The sequence below is a fragment of the Battus philenor genome, unplaced genomic scaffold, assembly GCF_028537555.1.
Source record: "Battus philenor isolate CCGP_79_NKW_IND1 unplaced genomic scaffold, ilBatPhil1.0.hap1 SCAF_16, whole genome shotgun sequence".
NCBI classification, from domain to species: Eukaryota; Metazoa; Arthropoda; class Insecta; order Lepidoptera; family Papilionidae; genus Battus; species Battus philenor.
In genome coordinates this window covers 1,727,892-1,748,937 of record NW_027181678.1, presented here as the reverse complement: position 1 = coordinate 1,748,937, position 21,046 = coordinate 1,727,892, and the positions used below count along the sequence as shown (strand labels likewise).

At 33.9% G+C, this 21,046-nt stretch overlaps 1 protein-coding gene across 1 annotated transcript in view; it reads left to right on the top strand.

Annotated features, from left to right (window-relative positions):
- Nucleotides 1-21,046, top strand: part of Ac76E (adenylate cyclase type 2 Ac76E) — a 180,826-nt gene that overhangs the window by 129,336 nt on the left and 30,444 nt on the right. Inside the window, exons 6-9 of the mRNA XM_068762160.1 lie at nt 1,546-1,758; nt 7,564-7,691; nt 10,037-10,195; nt 15,226-15,358. Of these exons, the coding sequence (XP_068618261.1) occupies nt 1,546-1,758; nt 7,564-7,691; nt 10,037-10,195; nt 15,226-15,358 (633 nt within the window). The remainder of the gene's footprint in view (nt 1-1,545; nt 1,759-7,563; nt 7,692-10,036; nt 10,196-15,225; nt 15,359-21,046) is intronic.

Here is a 21,046-nt window from a genome sequence, read left to right as displayed (position 1 = left end):
AAAAGTAATCGCATATAACAGGAAATATCTGGCATTCGACATTAGATACCTAAAGAAATGTTAATTTGAAAATGTTACCTCCGGCGCGCAATTTTCTTCAAGGATGTGTTGAATCTGTCATGGAAACATATTTCACGAGAGCGTAATGTTTAATCACATAACTTACATGTAAATAATACAATTCTCAGCAGAACTGCCTTCCGAGACAGTGGTAGCTTCTTACAGAGACCGTGCCAACATTTAATTTTAAAATTATATCATATATCTATAGGTGTTCATATATATATATGTATATATATATATTCATATTTATATATGAACACAGAATTATATGTATGTATACAGAATTACATTAAATTCGTTTGTATATTTTTAATAGTTTAGCATGGATCAGAGGAATAATTTTATGTTACTAATCATATAATAGTAAGTACCAAAAATTTCTTTATTTATCAAAATTTAAAATACGAAAGTAATAAAACAAAATTGCCAGGGGTGGCCAAACTGCGGCTCTTTGAACGATTTTTTTGGCTTACATTGATTGTTGAATTATTTCAATATTTATATTTATATTACCTATGTCAGCTCCTGGGATTCGAAACAAATTACTGGTGTGAATTATTACTATAATTATTCCACCACAAAATTAGCGGATCCTAACTAACACTACTTACTAACAGGTATCTTAAATATTATTACAAGTGCTGTCATATACGTGTGCCATTATATTTAACATCAATGCACATATTTTGTACTTTTGTTTAATAATTTCAATAAATATAATTGACAATTTTTTTTACAATTGCGGCTCGCGAAAAATTTTAAAATTTCGAACAATGGCCCCAAGTATCAAGGAGCTCGGCCACCCCTGATATATACTTATGATAAATATGTACGAGCAAGTCGAGTCAAGTGTCCACTTGACGTTTTCTTTTTAAATCGACCTTCTATGAAGTTTACTTAAAATAACTTTATTAAGTTATCTTTGGTTGAATATTTACAACATTTTTACTAAAACATGTAATCTGTGTTTGTCTGTTACTTATATCACAAATATACCTACGTTTTTATTTAAGTGATCCTTGATAAATAAAATAAAAACAATATAACAATCTATCCACAACCTAGTGGTTTTTTAACGTTTTAATGTATTGTTATGTACTATGGGTTCTTACTCGAAATGAAACACCATTGGTTCACAAGGAGTATTTATTAACAAATCATATGGTCACCTTACTTTAACACAAAGTACTCTTTCGCTTATTCCAAACTACGCTTTCCAAATCGCTCAAGACATCACTGTTCAAATAACTTACCAAATAGTCATTTTGTATCACTGATCGTAGATCATAATCTTATAACTCGAAAAACAAAACTGAACTGTAGACATGAGGAGTACACTTATTTATACTACGGATAAGGTTCTAGTAAGTTCGAGATAGTGCTCGATTAGAATTTCCGAGAACCGTACACAAAAATGTATAAATAGCTTCCGACATCTGCAGCGATATATGTAGAAGATTGTAATTGTCTCTCTTGTTCCAGGTGAAGAGATCGATCATGCTAAAGATGGCAGACGCCTGTGCCGATAGTTCGAAGCAGACGCGGTTCCACGAAATGCACGTTCAACGGCACAACAACGTCAGTATTCTATATGCTGATATTGTGAACTTCACTCCTCTCTCGGAACGCCTCAGCGCTTCAGACCTGGTCAAGACCCTCAACGAGCTCTTCGGAAGATTCGATCAAATTGCACAGGTATGCTTAATTAAACTAAGTTACATTTTTACTGTAGGCTCTTCTCAGCACAACTACCTTCCGAGCCTGTGGTAGCTTTTTGTAGAGAAAACAACTTTTATGTTTATTAACGATTTGAAAGTGCTTGTACCATCCTATTAGAATAAAGAATATTCTGATTTAGATATTGTTTTAAGGATATTGGTGAAAAGACAACCTCATTAAGTTCGTCGAAAGACGCCGGATGCAGACTGTTTTCAACAGGTCCTTTTAGAAGTCTATTGGAGAGACTTATGTCTATAGAACATTCTTTGGATGAAATGATGCTGATGACGAAGGATATTTGTGATAGTAATCACCAAAAGCAAACTGAGTTTGCTGTGAAATCTTCTCAGATTAGATCGCGTTTGCTACCTTACTATGTTTATGCCGGTAGCTGCATATAATGATATATGAGCTCAATTTAATTCGACTTTGTATATTATTTACCTTTTCTGATTATCTTTTTATGAAACATAAGTGATCTAATAATTAATTGAATAAATAATTTAATATCTACTTTGTAGTGCTTATCTGTGCTTAGTATTGTAGTGTATTTACGCGAACATAAATGAATATTTGTGATCTATATTTATATTATATATATACAAACATACTCAGTTTAATAGAGTATTCTTATGTTATCAGAAACAAATGTAAATTGAAAATAGTTTTAATGCAACTTTGAACAAAGCAAAGATTAGTTTGAAAACATTTGTTAATTTTTTTTGACAGGCGCTATGTAATAAATAATCAACTTTCTTTCAATGTAAAATCGTTACCCATAGGAAATTGGCTCGAGTGATAAAACCTGTAAAAAATGTAATTAATTAATAAATAAATAAAGAAGGGATCGGGAACATAGAGTTTGTTAGTAGTTTACGCGATACGGCAGAAGTAACTTACCACCCGAGCACCCTGGCGAGGTAGATAGTAGCCAAGAGTGATCGAAAAATGTGCATTCACATATGCCTCACTAATGGCGTTCAGACTCAAATCGAGGTTCGAATTTGAATTCGAACGCGCAATAATGATTTGACATAAAAGTATTGTGGTTGTAGTGGCCAGCTGGAGCGTGAACACTACAATAATTTAATATATTAACTGATAAAAACATATCAAACATGTTACATCTATGACTATTTCGTAAATTGTGACAAAAGTTTAAAATAGGCGAGCCGTTTAAATAGTCATAGTTTGCTTTTGTGCAAAGTTTTTATACCGCGGGTACGGTTTGCGATAAATTGACATTGTAGGAGGAATACATTAAAACTTTCAAACCGCATACGACCCCTTTAGTTTCGTTCAGAAACATGCCACCTAAGCGGCCATTTTAAACTGTAATTAATCTGAGTAAAATTTATTTTTAAATCATCTTCGACCATGTGTTTGACATCTGTCAAAATTTGGCGCGAATATATAAGAAATGTATAGAATATATAAGAAATGTTGCCATTATTAATATAATGAGAGTTTAGAGGTAGAAGTAGTAGTGGGAGGTTTAGAAGGAAAGATACGTTAGTTCTCTTTGCGTGAAGTAAACCGCACGGCTGTTCCACACGGAATTCCATGACGAAAATGTCAAAATTACACTCATGTCATTGTATATTAACTATATACTGTTTTTTTATGGCCCCCGCTATTGAAGGCGAAAAGAGAGCTTTCGCCCCTATTTAGTTGGGATCAGGGATTTTATTTTTATTAATAATTTTTTCACTTTCCTTATTTTTTTTCCATTCTCTTTTTTTTACTCACTATATCTATCTTACTGCGCTGCTTAGTCTATTTATAAAATTTATACAAATCACAGCTTTTTTAGTTAATTTTAAATCTTAAACCAATTTATCACAGTTCTCTTATTTTCAATATTAGTATGTAAATATTTCAATTATTTCTATTATTATTAGTTCTAACAAACATTTTTGTGTTCCACTGCTTAACTTAATAATTGGTTCTATTTATTGCTGTTTGGCTACTGTTTTGCTGGTTGAGGAAGGGTTCTCTCCCTTCTTCCCCTTTCATGATGGAGGCGATAGTGGCCTCCTCGACCCTTTTCCCTAGCCGGCACTCTGTGTGGAACTATATCCTGCTGATCTTTTGGAGTTACTCGCGGAACGTCGACGGTCCAAAAGACTTGTTTTCTTTTCATTTGTAGTGTGTCATTAAACGGGATTCAGTTAGCAATCGTGTTAATACACTCAAACATTATTTTTCAAAGGGCCAAAATTAGTGGAGTATATTCTAGTTGGGCCTAGGTAGTTAATAAAATTATAGTAAAGAAAAAGTAAGGTGACTTATTCTAAAAATACAAATACTTTATTTATTATTCCAAATCAATTTCATTCTCTTTAAAGTAATATATGTCCGATAAAACTGACTTTTAGCCAAAGCTTTTTCCAGTCCTAGAAACAATCTGAATTGTTTTTTTTTTCTAGTAAAGCTTTCAAGATCTTCTCGATTCAATTTTTATCTCCTCAATCGTGTCAAAGCCGTCCCCTCATTGGCCTATTCAGTTTGCTAAAAAGTCAGATGTCACATGAAATCAAATCAAGTGAATACGGTAGTTGCAGAAAAATCTGAGTAGAGTTATTGGCAAGAAAGTCGAGAGGAACCAATACTGTATGACATCGACCAATCCAAACTTGACGAGTGTAACACAATAAGCATTTAATGAAATCAGGCGTTACCTCGCGGAAGTCCATCCTAAGTAAGAAAAGGATCAATATTTAGCCACTTTCGCACATGCAGTGGTAGTCGTGCAATGAAATGCACTGCCCGCCATCCCGCTGATAAATGCGTATGCGGCAAACAATGCGAATCACACAACCGCCACCGCCAAATTACTCAACACGTGTTTCACCCCTCCACGGGGCATCTTCAGGAGTTATGTTACACCGATTAGTACTAAACACAGAGTGCTCTCTGTTTTTGGCAACAAGCGGATGTGGCTAAATATTGGTCCTTTTCTTACTTAACACAATAAGCATCCAAAAAATTGTTTATATTAAGCCAAATAATATTATAACATAATCGAGGTCTCTCATGTTCAAACGATGTTTCTAAAGCATCAAATCTTCGATTGTTTACACTTGCTCTCGTCGGTAGACGTTGATGATCGTCCATGCTGTTGTGGTTTTTTACGCCATTGTTTGATCACTAAAGGAATCTCTCAACATGTCCGTACCAGAATATTTGTTCTACAAACTAAATTTGATGCCTGATTTTTTCTCAACAAAATTACCCATTGTAAACGAAAAATTCTCTTTTGGTTGATAAAAACACACGTGGAGTAAAAACTTGGAGATAATTAAACTTTTTGGTTCACAGACACTTGGAAAATATTATTGACAGTTCTACTAATGTCTGGGAGTTTAAATTACAATTTATCTTTACTCTTTTATCAGTTATATATAAGACCACACTAAATCATCTGACGGTTGAAGCGTCTGTCTCAGTTTGAAAACCACTCCCCTTTCAGTTGGTTCATAATTTACACAACTTTCAACTTTTTGTTGGTGTTACAATTTGTTTAGGATGTAAATTCACCGGGAAAACTAAATTCACGCTAACTCGTTTGTTTGTTGAAATTCTGAACTTGATAACATTGCAGGTGAATTAAAAACAGTTTAAATGATTTAAATAAAAAAATGGGAGATATATGGAGTTTCTTCTTGCATCTTCACCAATATAATACCTTGCATTGTAGAGTCGAAAATAAAATTGATTAATATATTATATATATATACACATACGCACACACACATATATATATATATATATATATATATATATATATATATATATATATATATATATATATATATATATATATATATATAATATAAAATTCTCGTGCCACGGTGTTCGAACTTGAACTCCTCCGAAACGGCTTGACCGATTTTTACCAAATTTTACATGCGTATTCAGTATGTCTGAGAATCGGCTACCATCTATTTTCCATACCCCTAAGTGATAAGGGTGGTCCACCTCTAAATTTTATTATTAATTTTTCTACGATCAACCCTTATCTTACATTTGTTAATTAAAAACTTTAATTTTTATTGCAAAACAACGTTTGCGGGATCAGTTAGTATATATATATATATATATATATATATATATATATGACACGTGGTATTAAAACTTAAAGAAGTAAAACTCAATTGTTTAATGGACAGATGTGGGTGTCGTTATTGATGTATAGAAAGCCGGTACTTTTCCTGAAATTGTTTGTTAGCTTTGCTTCGTTGCTTTAGGTTAATAAATTTGGTATTAGGTCTACGGTGGTAGTATTGCAGTGGCGTAGCTATGGTATTTGGTGCCTGGGGCAGATTGGGGCATGGTGCCCCCCCCACCCTTCTAAAGAGTCTAAATAATTTCAAAATTCAGAACAGAATATAGTTAATATATAATTTTTTTGGTTCAAAATAATAAAAAAAAAAATATTTTCAACTTTGGTGCCCCCCTGCTTGTGGTGCCTGGTGCGGCCGCCCCGCTCGCCACCCCCTAGCTACGCCACTGTAGTATTGTATAAATAAAAAAGATATCTGTTTAAAAATTTCTAAGATATCTCTTTACTTACTTACTTAATATTATCTCGCAGAATGCGACTGGCCAATTACTTTATATACTCGTCATAAAATCTTCTTTGGCAAATAGTAAATAATATTTAATTTTAATATTTAGTAATCAGAATTAATAAAATGCGTTTTATATGTATATTGTCATTATTTTATTTATTATTTCTGAAATAATTGATTTTTGGATTGGTTTTACAGTAAAGTTTTTGACAGCAAATGATTTATACCTTCACCTGTTTAGAGCTTTTACATCAATAAGCAATCACCCTGTATAAAAATAAGTAAAAGGTATCTATTTTTAATTATTATAACACGAAATAAAAGAAAAAACTTAAACTAACTTGAACACCAAGTGGGGAAGAAGAATAGATTGAAGTTGAAGTAGAATTTTTCAAGTAGCTCGTTAAGATAAAACGTATTTAAGTTTCTCGTCTAATGTTAGCTTTGCTTGCAGTTCCATTAAGATTAGGTTTCATTATGCACTTTGAGATTCCAGTCTTATCTAGAATATAGATACTTAATAGAGTGAACGTTCATTAATAATAAGAAACGAAATTTAAAAGATATATATATATATATATATATATATATATATTTATTTATTTAGCGCAGTATGTTTTATTATGTGTCTTATATCTTTTATTGTATAATTAATTCATAGAAATACATAGTTAAGGCAGCGCAGGACTGGTCTTCGTGTCGTTTCGAGGGAGGCCTTGGCCTAGCAGTGGGCATCAATCGGCTGATAAAGAAGAAGAAGAAAGAAAGAGAACAGAACTAAGCAGAATTTAACATCTCTATTCCTTACGTTTAACAGTTCTCTTTCCTACTTAACTCCTATACTTGCAATTCCTCGACTCAAATCATTAGAGAAATCAGTGATCTTCAAATAATCTCTGACTTCTTTCGCCTTTGCATAAATCCGACTTCGTTCTTTCATCAAAGCGTTATGCTTTGGAAAAAAAACTTCTTGCGGAAATAAAAGACATTAAAATATAAATATGTATATTTATAATACGTATTTATATAAATAGCTTTACTTTTATGTAAAAATTGGACACTTGCCTGCTAATTATATCTTCACCACCTAGGATTGTCATATAATGCCTAAATGCATTAAATTCACCATTATAAAGATTGTAAAAATGGGAATAAATAAACTTAAGAGGTCTTTCTTGCTTTTTTTATGAATTTTTCTTTGTTATAGGAGAACCAGTGCATGCGGATCAAGATCCTCGGCGACTGTTACTACTGCGTCTCCGGGTTGCCCGTATCCAGGCCGAACCACGCGTACAACTGTGTCAACATGGGCTTACAGATGATCGACGCAATACGGTATTTAATTTTTATTCTTGCTTCATAAATTTGTAACACTTTTGTGGGCAACTGTACATACTTTATACACTCATCATACACTCGCATGCATAAAAAAATGTGAAAAATCTTATTATTGCGTAAAGGACTTTAAAGTGACAATAAAACTTGAGAATAAATTGTTCTATGACTGTATTAAGATGTTAAGTAAGAAAAGGACCAATATTTAGCCACTTCCGCACATGCAGTGGTCGTCGTCACAGAACTCTGTGTTTGGCACTAATCGGTGTAACATAACTCCTGAAGATGCCCCGTGGAGGGGTGAAACACGTGTTGAGTAATTTGGCGGTGGCGGTTGTGTGATTCGCATTGTTTGCCGCATACGCGTTTATCAGCGGGCTGGCGGGCGGTGCATTTTATTGCACGACGACCACTGCATGTGCGGAAGTAGCTAAATATTGGTCCTTTTCTTACTTAGGATGGACTTCCGCGAGGTAACGCCTGATTGTTGTAAAAGTGACCACAGAAACTCACATCTGAGTTTATTGTAGACTATACTCAAATCAGGGCGTATTGAGAGCGCACATAGTATTTACTTGAAGGACTCTATTACGGGAGAGTTTAATCTTTTTCAAGTTTTTCTGCTTTTTATTCTCTGCTCTATGGCATGACATCCAAACTGGCAGTAGGGCCAACTTATTACTATATGCCATACACATTAGCATCCGTGCTTTTGTTCTAACAACTCCAAATATTTTTCGAATTGTTGTTTGCTCACGTATTTGAATTTTACAATGTTTATTAAGTCTCTTAAAGTATTGTTACAAAGCAAGAGTTACAGAACCCTCTTAACAATAAACACGGAACCCTAGGATCAAAAATGGTCGTAAACACGAGTGACCTTGAAGTTATTTATAAATTTTTGTGTACGGTTCTCGGATATTCTAACCGAGTACTATCTCGAACTTACTAGAACTTTATCCGTAGTATAAATAATTGTTCTCCCCTGTCGACAGTTCAAGGTTGTTTTTCGAGTTACAAAATTAAGATCTACGATCAGTGATACAAAGTGACAATTTAGTAGGCTTTTTTAACAGTGATGTCTTGAGCGATTTAGAAGCGTAGTTTGGACTAAGCGAAAGTATACTTTGTGTTAAAGTGTGACCATGTGATTTGTGAATAAAGGACTCCTTGTGAATCAGTGGCGTTTCATTCAGTCAGAATCCACAGTACGTAATAGTATTTAATAAATCTGAAGTAGGACTGTCTATAACATTTTACAAGCGTGTTTGTCAAAAGTTAGAATGTCATTTCACTCAGTCGAAAATATTTTGAAGCATGATTTGCGTCGCCTGATTTTACTCCGCGCGAATTCTCTCGACAGAACTCGTATCGTTCCACATCTACCGTGTTTGACTACATGATTTGATTCCGTGTGACTTCTGGCTACTCAGCAAACAAAGGTCAAAGCCCTTTGAGGAGATAAAAACTGAATCGAAGAAGGTCTTGAAGGCTGTATCTGAAAAAGGTTATTCTAAATAAATAGTGTTGGCGAAAGTACGTTTTATCTGACGAAAATCACGTTAAAGTGAATGAAAGTGATTTTGAAGAATAAATAAAAAAGTTACATTATATAAAATCACCTTACTTTTTTATTTAATAGTATTAAATTGATTTTAATAGTTGTTTGATGAAGAGATATCATACAATCACCCGGTTATGGGTTTTAAAGTTTAAAAAGGGTAAATTTATAGCTCATTTGCAAACAAAACAGCTATTTTCAATCACCTTGCATAAAGTGATCACGATGGAACTATCTTCAAATGTGATGGTCCAATAACTGGCAGTATTAAATCTTACTATATTATTATTGTTAGTAAGAAAAGGACCAATATTTAACCACTTCCGCACATGCAGTGGTAGTCGTCACGTCGTGGGAGTTATGTTACACCGATTAGTGCCAAACACACAGACTGTATGTTTGGCACTAATCGGTGTAACATAACTCCTGAAGATGCCCCGTGGAGGGGTGAAACACGTGTTGAGTGATTTCGCGGTGTCGGTTGTGGGATTCGCATTGTTTGCCGTATACGCATTTATCAGCGGTATGGCGGGCGGTGCACTTTATTGCACGACAACCACTGCATGTGCGGAAGTAGCTAAATATTGGTCCTTTTCTTACTTTGGATGAACTTTCGCGAGGTAGCGCCTGATTCCATTAAATATTATTATTGTTATTTAATATTTCTGAAACCATTGAACTATGGACAGGGTGTACTAGTGAAAAATTAAAAACAAATCAATTATCTCTATATCATTTATAAACTATCACCCTGTATGTTATACTAGTGCTTTGATTACTTTAGGTTTGTCCGTGAAGCGACAGGTTTCAACGTGGACATGCGCATTGGAATCCACACCGGGAACGTGCTATGTGGCGTCCTAGGCCTTCGGAAGTGGCAGTTCGATGTGTGGAGTGATGACGTCACGCTAGCTAATCACATGGAATCTGGAGGCATTGCCGGGTGAGTACTGTATTGATATACTTCGTATTTTGGTCTATTTATTTTAACCCTTTCCTTACGGCAGTTTGTTCCGCCGAATTGACGCTACTGAACCGGGCATGTTACTACGCACATTGTATAGGCGGTAAGCTGATGTTCGAATTATATCATTTGTGTTACACATTTAAAGATTTTACTGGTATATTAATTAAAAATAGAAGTTAGGATAATTCTTAGTAATTTATTTGGCTGTAATAAATCTTAAAACACGGATCTACACATAAGCCCACATTACAAGGTGGATGCCGTCTAACTGCGGCGCTGGTACACACGGGTCGTCCAGTGGACGCCGCCTAACTCCGGCGCTAGTATCGAAAGGGTTTGTGGCGTGCATATCGCGCGCCACTCAAACACGCGTTGCCTAGCAACGAGCTCTTACCCACGTGACCGTCGATCGCATCGCGGCGGCGGCGGCGGCGGCAATGAAACGGATTAATGACAGATGGCGCCACAGTAGACGCAACAAAAGTTTGCATCGCGCTGTTGAGAGTCTCCGCGCTCATTATAAGTGCTAGCGGAGGTGCGGTCAACATTAACAAGAAGCTACCGAAGAACAAGAAGCTACCGAAGAACAAGAAGCTACCGAAGGACAAGAGGCTACCGAAGAACAAGAGGCTACCGAAGAACAAGAAGCTACAGTACTACGACCACTCCAACAGGTTAAATCATGACCCGGCAAAATAATTAGGCTAACACTGTTAAAATATAAAACAACATCATTAAAAACAGTTTTCATAAAAAAATACCTTAAAAACTTTATTAGCAGAGCGTGGTTTCGATCCACGGATCAGTTGTGGTGTGGGCATGGGTTATGGGCCCAGCACGCTTCCACTGCGCCACTCTGCTTTTTTATTATTGGATTAAATAATTTTCTATTACACAAGACAGTAAACATATATAATTAGTTGTGTAGTTAGATATTTTAAACATTTGGAATATTAAAAACCTTCTACTAGGGATATCACTTGATTCAAATTAAGAATGAATATTAAGGCTTTATTTTCTATTACACTTTTATGCTATGTCTGTTTGAAAAGATAGACAGTGGTAATATAATACTATTTCATCATTTCAGTAATAACATGCCCACCGCTGGACATAGGCCTCTACCATAGATTTCTAATAAGACTGGTTGGATCTGGCCTGCATTCAGCGTTATCTAATGATCTTAACTATTGCATGTACATGTAAACCCTATTTAAAGATACTTTTCGGTTCCATCTATATAGATATGGATATCCACGTCGAAGTCTATATCTATATATCTATATCTATATCTATGCCTATACCTATACCTGTAAATATATATATATATATATGTATATATATATATATGTGTGTGTGTATATGTATATTCATCTACGTCTATATCTATAAAGGATGGATTAAGAAGGCCCAAGCTAAAGCTCCCGTGGGAGCCAAGAAACTAAATTTCATTAAAGAATTCGAACTTCTCATCTGTGTTATTAAAAATGTTCATTTTAAATAGCTATTCGCGTTAAGATAATTTTGCAAAACTCTGTATAGCATCGCACAACCATAATAATTTCGCATATTTTATATTATAAAAAATAATATTTAATGTTTACTTCCACTGCGGTATAATAGATCATCGATAAATAAAACGGAACTGAAACACTAGAAATATTAATATCTTAATTGTACTTGTTTACATACTTTGTTTATACTGTAAACCGAAAACAATTTATTATTAATTGAAACAAGGGTCGGTGGAACAAAAAACGTAACGAAATATTTAACGCTAAAATATTGATGGTATGTATATTATTAATATTGTAGGAACGTAAAACGGAAGGGCTCGCGAAATAAAGGTGTTTACACATTACTCTGATAACATTTACTTTTTAAACATATCAATTTTTCGCGGCTTCTGTTTTTGTGGACTTCGCGTGCTTTTTTTGATAATTTCCACGCTTCTCTTTTGTCTTTCATTCATTTATTCCTCTGTTGTGTTTCTCATTCTCATTCTCTTTCATTCCTTTCCATACATTGTCACCAGTCGTACATTGCCTCTCTTCTTTTGCGTTTCTTCCATCATATTGTACCAATTCTATTAAATTTTTGATCCTTATTTTCCAATTTATATTATCTATGTTTTATTTTGTATTCATTATTTTATTATCGTTTACTATTTATTATTTATTTATTTATTACAATTTTTATTTCGGTTTTTCACAGTTTGTTTGCAGTATTTATTTCTCTTCTATTGACTCACGTCTTATACCTTTCTATTATAATATTATTTTTTAATCGTCTACTTATAAAAATACGCAAAAACTTATTAAAACATTTTTCGGTGAATTAATAAAAATAATTAAAGACACATTTTCTGGTAGAAAATTTTATTATTTGGTTACGAGAAACAAGTAAATGACATATCCTAGCAGATTTGCTAGTTGAAGTGACAGTTGATAGGCCGCTAGAACCTTAAGGTTCTGGAATAGAGCCCACTGACTGCAAAGCGCAGGACGTCCACAAGACCTTATTAAAGTCGTAGGAAAGCCCTGGATGCAGCAGTAATCTAAAGACAGAAATTATAATTATGATGTGGTAAAGAATTAAAATCTATTTGATTTTAAATTCAAAACCTTTTTTGTTTTAGGTCATATAAGTCAATAAGTACCTACTAACTACTAGATTAAACTAAATTAAATTTTTCCGTAGACTACTATGTGGTTAGCGGATAATATAAACCAAAAATATATGTCTGATAAATACGACTTTTTTTTCGATCTAGTGAAACGTGAGCCTAAATTTAAGTAATTAAAAATTATGTATTACTTCATTTAATGAAAATTCAGAAGGTTATTGACTATCTGACAGCTGTTCGAGGAGTCGTAGAGTTGGCTACGCTTGAGTTTTCTCTACGAAATCTAATCAGTAATGAGATTTATAAACATACGTAAATGACCGATGTAGATAACGTGCAACGATCAAGTTCTGTTCCACCGCAGGGTCACAAATGGAAGAGGAACTCTTTTTGAGATTATACCTGTGCAAGTTTTCGGGGAATCCCCCGTGTCCCATTTGAACCAAACCGTGTCAAGTTCGATTTTCCGGAGCACATTGAAGTCCGACTTAAAGTCCGGAACAAATACATTTAAAAAACTTTTAAGTTAAACGGTTTTTTGATACCCATATTGTGGTGGTTGTGGAAAAATATGTACCTAGTCCGCCATATCGGAACAGCGTCCATCTTGAATTTTAAATTTTGAGATAAACATCGTATTTTATTAGTGTAGCCCTTTCATTTGATACCCATATTGAGGGGGTTAAGGGAAAATATGTAATCCGCAATTGTGTATCGGTGGCCATCTTAGATTTATAATGTTATTGATTTTATTATATTGTATTGTCATCTAAATTAAATGTGTGTACCAAATTTCAGATCAATCTGACTACAGGAAGGTGCTTAAATTTCAATTTCTAATTTTGACCTAATAAATAGATTCCGTACGGGTCGAACTAAATAAAACCGTTTAAAAAACATCCTCGTTATCGAAGACGTCTCATCTTCCATGTACCTATTCCATTCTTGCGTCTAGACTCTGAGATATCGCTTGACGAACGAAAGTAGGTACCTTTCGTATTCTGATTGTCGACTGTGCTAGCTTTTGTAAGGCTGTTGAAGCTTCTTCAAACGACCCAGGATCTGTGAGTCCCGAAATCGACAGACTGAAGACTTACTGTGGTCAATGTGAACACGGTTTTCCACCAAGACACAAAATTTTTTTGAAGTGATATTTAAAAATAAGTTACTTTAGTTCAATTATATCAGCGTGTCTATATTAAAATACATACTTATATATTGGACAATTGCAACCACCCCAAAGTATACACCCCCACACCTCCCGTATCCTGATATAAAACGGCAGAAGCTTTTAGCGACGGAAGTGAGAGATAATTTCATAGGATTAACTGAACCATAGAGTGGTTTCCGCTATACGAATGACTTTTATTTCTTTACACGATCCTTACTAAGATAAATCATGTAGAGATATTTATGATTGTGGCGACAACGTGTGTGCAGTTTCTTTTGAATTTTCACACTATTCGTATAATATCGTAAAGACAAACATATTTCAAAACATTATTAGGTTTGATATAGATGACATATTTATTCATTTATGTCAAGAACCAACGAAATGTTATTTTACTAATAATAAATAATATTTATGTATTATAAAAATATCTATGGGAAGATATACCATAATCGCAATGATTGTCAGGTGGGTTAGCGATCGCAGTGTGGTGTTATACCATTTATATATATATATATATATATATATATATATATATATATATATATATATATATATATATATATATTATATATATATTAAATAATGTAATATTAAGGTTATAGAGAAAATTCAAAAAGCTTATTCAGATAAACGATAAAAATCCTTGGCAGTGTTGTCGTCTGATTATTTTTATTTCATTTAGGCTACATCTGATATGGTGTATGTGTATATATGTTAAACTTTAAAAGATGTATTGTTGTGTAGTTTCTTCTTACTTCTTCTCCGTAATTGTAACACCTTGCGAAGCAGAGTATTGTCAAAAATAAAATAGATTAAAAAATAAATAGATAATATGTTGACGATCAATAAGAGTTCTGTTAAAAGTTCCAATGTTGAATAAAAGTATATTTATTTATCTTAATTTATAACGACAAAATATTTATTTAAAGCTATTTTATTATCAAGCTACTCCTATTTGTGTTGATTACATAATTTCATGTGATTAAATATAAATACGTATATTCGCTGACTTTTTTTCAATTGTAACACTGATAGATTAATTATCCGAACAGGTGATAGACTCAACGTCAACAAGAGATGTTGAATAAATAATTTTTCAATTATAACTTAAAACATATATGAAAGGATATTTATTTAGCTAAAATGGAAAAGTTTAGTCCAGAAAAAGTATATTTTAAAATCAAGAATAAATATATTTGTTTACAGACGTGTCCACATTACGAAGGCGACAATGTTGCAGCTCGGAGGTAGATTCGAAGTAGAGCCGGGTGAAGGAGCTTCTCGCGAAGGTTACCTGGCTGATCACAAAGTCGAAACCTACCTCATCGTACCACCGCGGGTGAGTTACTTAATTTTTTTTTTTAATTTACAAAACTGGTGTACAATGGAAAAAGTTGGCAGACATATCTTGACTTATTTTCACACAACGAACGAAATTTTCACGAGCACAACTTGCGTATTTTTTTCCTGCAAGGCCCTTCCCCGAGGATATTTATGGGGGGGATATACCATAATCGCCACACTTGGCAGACAAGTTGGCAATCGGAGGTTTTGGAACGCAGAATACGCTGCTGCCCATCCTCTGGAAAAATGTCTGAGTTTTGGCAATCCTATATTATTAATGCACAAAATATGAATTATATGAGATTGTATCCAAGCAATCGAACCAGCGACATACAATCAGAAAACACAGTTCTCTACCGCTGAGCAACCATATATTTGATTTTTTATTCTCATTGAGGTCATTGAACCATGAATAGTTACGAAATATTTACGTATCGAGTTAGCTATGTGGAGAATTCTATAAATGAATTTAAACCAAAATTTCTCGGGCACCTTGTTGATTACACATATGCGGTTATACACGCGACTACACAGACGTGGTAAACATTGTATTTATTGACCGAAGTATTTAGAGTAAATCTGTTTCAATGTGTGTGTATAGTAGCACCAGATTGCGAAACGCAGGTCAAACCTCCCAAAAATTCATCACACAGCATTTTTTGGTGTTTGGCGTAAATACATATAGTAGTATACAATTTCGAGCGTGTGTTAGGTGTAGCTGAAGTTACATGGCTTATATATATTTATATATATATGACGCTCCCGCAAACGATGTTTTGCAAAAAAAATATATTATAATTATAAGTTTTTAATTAACAAATGTAAGATAAGGGTTGATTGAAGGGGGGTGAAAATTTAGGTTTGTATGTATTTTTGCTGTATCATAATAAAATAAAAACCAAAAAATTGTCTAAAAAATTAAAAATAAAATTTAGGGGTGGACCACCCTTATCACTTAAGGGTATGGAAAATAGATAGTAGCCGATTCTGACATACTGAATACGCATGTAAAATTTGGTAAAAATCGGTCAAGCCGTTTAGGAGGAGTTCAAGTTCGAACACCGTGACACGAGAATTTTATATTTTAGATATATATATATATATATATATATATATATATATATATATATATATATATATATATATATATATTAAAACTTAAAGAAGTAAAATTCAATTATTTAATGGACAGATGTGGGTGTCTTTATTGATGTAAAGAAAGCCGGTGCTTTACCTGAAATCGATTATCAGCTCTACTTCGCTTCTTGTACCGCGAGCATTGCCTTGGGTTTATAGCTTCTGGCATTAGGTCTACGGTGGTAGTATTTAAATGATATCTGTTTAAAAATTCCAAAGATATCTCTTTCATGCCGAGACGAATTCTTAACAAGTTCCATTAGTCGAGCACGTGACGGTGTATTACATGGCAGACAATGCGAACGAAATTTTGAAGTTTTTTTTTTCGGGGCGCCCAATTAAAACTTTCATATCTGCTTCTCCTAAAGAAATTCTACTAAGAAAGTTTACCTTAAACAATGTAACCTAACCTTGTTAGTTTATTCAGATATTTTTTTTAATACGATACCAGTATACCTTATATTCGTAATGTGATTTCAATAGGAGGTATTATTGAAATATAAGTAACATGTATGAGGATTCGAAACTATATATTATATGTTAGTAGTGGTAGCCCAACAGTAAGGATCGAAACTTGCGATCACAGGTTCAATTCCCAGGATTAAATCTTAAATATTCTACACTTCTTCCATTAAGTATATAGGATTGCTACTGCTCACAAACGAGTTCCAAAAGCAGCAGCTTTTGCGTACATAATACCAGACTGCGATAGCCAACGGGCTTGCCAAGCGTGATGATTATGGTATCTCCCTTTTAATGAGCTCGGGCTTAGGTCTTTCGACTCTCCCTACCGACCGGGAGGCACGAGTTCATTGCTGGTTTTTTAAGCTAGAAAAAGGCGCTCACTAGCGTCTTCTATGGGCTGCTTTCGAGCCCCCGGTGATTCCTGCCCAAACTCGTCACCTTGGCATTCACCATTTACCATCAATTCGGCACAATGCTTTTTCCGCTTGGAGAGTAAAGGGACTTTGGGCGCTCTCCGCGGTCCGTGATGATTATAAACCACGTCTACTAAGGACGATGGCATCATGATGGTGTACGCTGAAGGTTGAAACGACGTATATCTTGTAAATATAACGTCAAGACACTACAATAACTAATATCATTTTAGACATTGGTATTCCACTACTAGATATAGGCCCGACCCATAGATTGACAATAAAAGATTCGATGCAGCGTTTCCCAGCAATGTTTTCTTAGCGACATATCGCGATCTTTTCTCCCAATAACGCTCTGCAGAACAATGTACCATCCAAACGCGCCACATAACACCCAAGTGTCGTAAGAGGGAGACAGTGAGTGAGAAAGAGAGAGAGAGAAATATAGATATAGACAGAGAAATATATATATATAGAGAGAAAGATACATAGATAGAGAGAGACAAAGAGAAAGCTAGAGACGGAGAAAGATAGAGAAAGAGAACGTCATAACAAAGCAGTAGTAGGAATGTTCTTTGTTAGAGCTGAAAACGATGATGTTGTGACAGCCCTACAAAACTAACAGCGACAACAAAAACTGGAAAAATGATAAGAATCCTTGGCTGATTATTTTGATTTTATTTAGGCTTTATCTGATCAAGTATATATGTATATCTGTGTTAAACTTTATTAAAAGATGTGTTTTTGTGGAGTTTCTTCCTGCTTCTTCTATATAACTTTAAAACTTTGCACAGCAGTGTAAAGTCAAGTATTAAATACATAGATAGTAAGTTGCCGATCAATAAGAATTCTGTTAAAAGTTTCTGTGTTCAATAAACATATTTTATCTTATCTTATTGAACGCTTTTGTGACTGCGTCGGCCCAGCGAGTAAATGAAAATCCTGTAGCCATTTTACCCTCTACATTGTCGACGACAATACGTCGGATTTTATTATTTTTCTAGCTCCTACGTGCAATGTTGCCTATGAACAACACAGGAAGCTGTGTGAATTGTTGAGTCCTTATTTGCCGTTTCTTGAAGATACACGGATTACTAACATTCCGACCCAATACTACGTATCGATTGCGTCTTTTCTTTTGATTTATCAACAACACTATGTAAAGTGTTTTTTACAATGCATTTATATAATAGAAGAAATATTTTATAAGCTCATCTATCAATTATCCCTTATTAGCGGTAATAATATAAAGATATTTACATTTCAATATTGCTTCATTATTAAAACATACATTAATGAAAATGATACGCGATTTTAATTAGTTTATTATTATAAATCATTTATTATGTTACGTAAATGGTCAGTGCAGTCGAATGTATATATTACTTCGGCATCAATGTCAGGATTAGTATTTCATACATTTATAAAATTAAATCAAATTAGAGTTGTAAAAGTTTTGTTTAATTAATACTAAAGTTTGAGTTTTAATTGCTCTAATTACTAGATTAGGTTTTCATGAAAGTGATCTCAAAAAAACCTCAGGATGCTTTTTTCATTTAATACTCTTTGAACAAAGACCTTTGAATATTTTTAAAAATAATATAACCATTTTTTCGTGAATAAAGCTAAATTTTATACCTTTAATATTTAATAGAATCAGGCGTTACTTTGCGGACGTCCATCCTTAGTAAGAAAAGGACCAATATTTAGCCACTTCCTTACATGCAGTGGTAGTCGTGCAACAAAGTGCACCGCCCGCCAGCCCGCTGATAAATGCGTATGCGGCAAACAATGCGAATTACACAACTGCCACCGTTAAATCACTCAACACGTGTTTCATTCCTACACGGGACATCTTCAGGAGTTATGTTACACCGATTAGTGCCAAACTGCGGCGACGAACTGAGCTCTGTGTTTCGTCGGAAGTAGCTAAATATTGATCCTTCTCTTACTTTTATTCCTTTGTTATTTCTTAGAACAGTTTTAAAAGATTTAACCCTTCTTTGCATGGTGATAGAAATTTCCATCATAACATTTAGTCAACAAAAAAAGATACTCAAAACCCTTGTAACGTAAATTTGTTGTTGCTCGCAACTTTTTAAGAGACTATTGCGTACAACAAAACGCGGTTGTCGAAAAATAGCAAAGGTCACTGTGAATTACCAGACCTAGAACTTGTTATTCTGCTGTTTGTTGAGACTGGAAGAAAGGAGCGAGATTTTAAATTGTTTTATGGAAATAAACGGAGATATAAAATACAATAAAAAATGAAAATGAGGGGAAAAAAGGTTTGTTTTCATGTTTTTGTTATTTTATGTACAATTTATATCAAAACACTATAAATGAATTTCTCAAAACGTTGTGATAGAAATTTACATCACTATGCAGTAACTTCACTTGTAAAGTATGGGAAATTTTTTTGTAAATGTTTATTTTATGTTGTTTTTTGGGGAAACTTGAATGAAAGACATATTGCAGATTATCTTTGTAAGTTATAAGGCGGTTGGCTCTCAGAAGATGGCCTTAATGACCAAGATTCCGATGATGAAAACCACGATGCTGATGAAATTATAAGTGTTGCAGGAGGAGAATGATGATGACGATGTGGATGAAACTGCTGACGTTGAACCTCCTCTTGTAAAACCAGACGATCAAGAACCCTCTCACACATCAAATTCATCTAATTTGTAGTCTTTATCCAGTTTTCCATTTGACAAAAGAAACTTGATTTGGAAAAAAAGGAATCTGGTGTGTGACACAGATAAAATTACTTCCTTGGGGAGTTCTGCTGCTTCAGGTGGTCTATCACACCTAGAAACTCCATATCAATGTTTTAACCATTTTCTCACTAAAGATTTTATCAAAACATTACTAAAGGAGACAAATTTATATAAAAAACAGAGTAATCCCAGTTCATCTATATCATTTACAGAATATGATTTGTATAAGTTCTTTGGTATATTATTATATATGCCAGTAATCAAATTTCCTAGCACAAGATCATACTAGTATACATACCGATATTACTTGTCCGTTTATTGTCCAAGAATACAATAAACATATGGGAGGAGTAGATCTCATGGATAGCTTTTTGGGCAGAAATTATATAAAAATGGGGTCTAAAAAGTGGTATTTGCGTATTTTTTTCATCTATTTGATCTTGCTATTATAAACTCTTGGATTGTTTATAAAAAAAATGTTGAGAATGTGATGAACCTAAAAAGAGTCTGCTTACAATGGGCCAATTCAGAAATGAATTGTCCTTTGTGCTATGCAAAAAAGAGGGCGTCCTGGTACCAGTGTATTAGAAGAAGAATTACAATCAAAAAAAGAAAAGGTTCTCCAGCTCCACCACCTCCAAAAGACATAAGAAAAGATGGTGCTGAACATTGACCAAAAGTAGGTGGGTCACCTCGGTGCAAATTTCCCAAATGTAAAGGCTATTCTACAATTTCGTGTAATAAATGTGGCGTCAATTGGTGCCTAAATAAATTAATTATTGTTTTTTGAATTATCACTACGAATAAAGAAGACTAAGTAAACAATTTTTTTCATTTATTTAGTACCGGGCTAAATATGTGAAACTGCATGATGATGTAAATTTCCATCATATTGTTTTTTACATAATACATATTTTTATTCACACTAGGATTTTTTTTAATATTTTT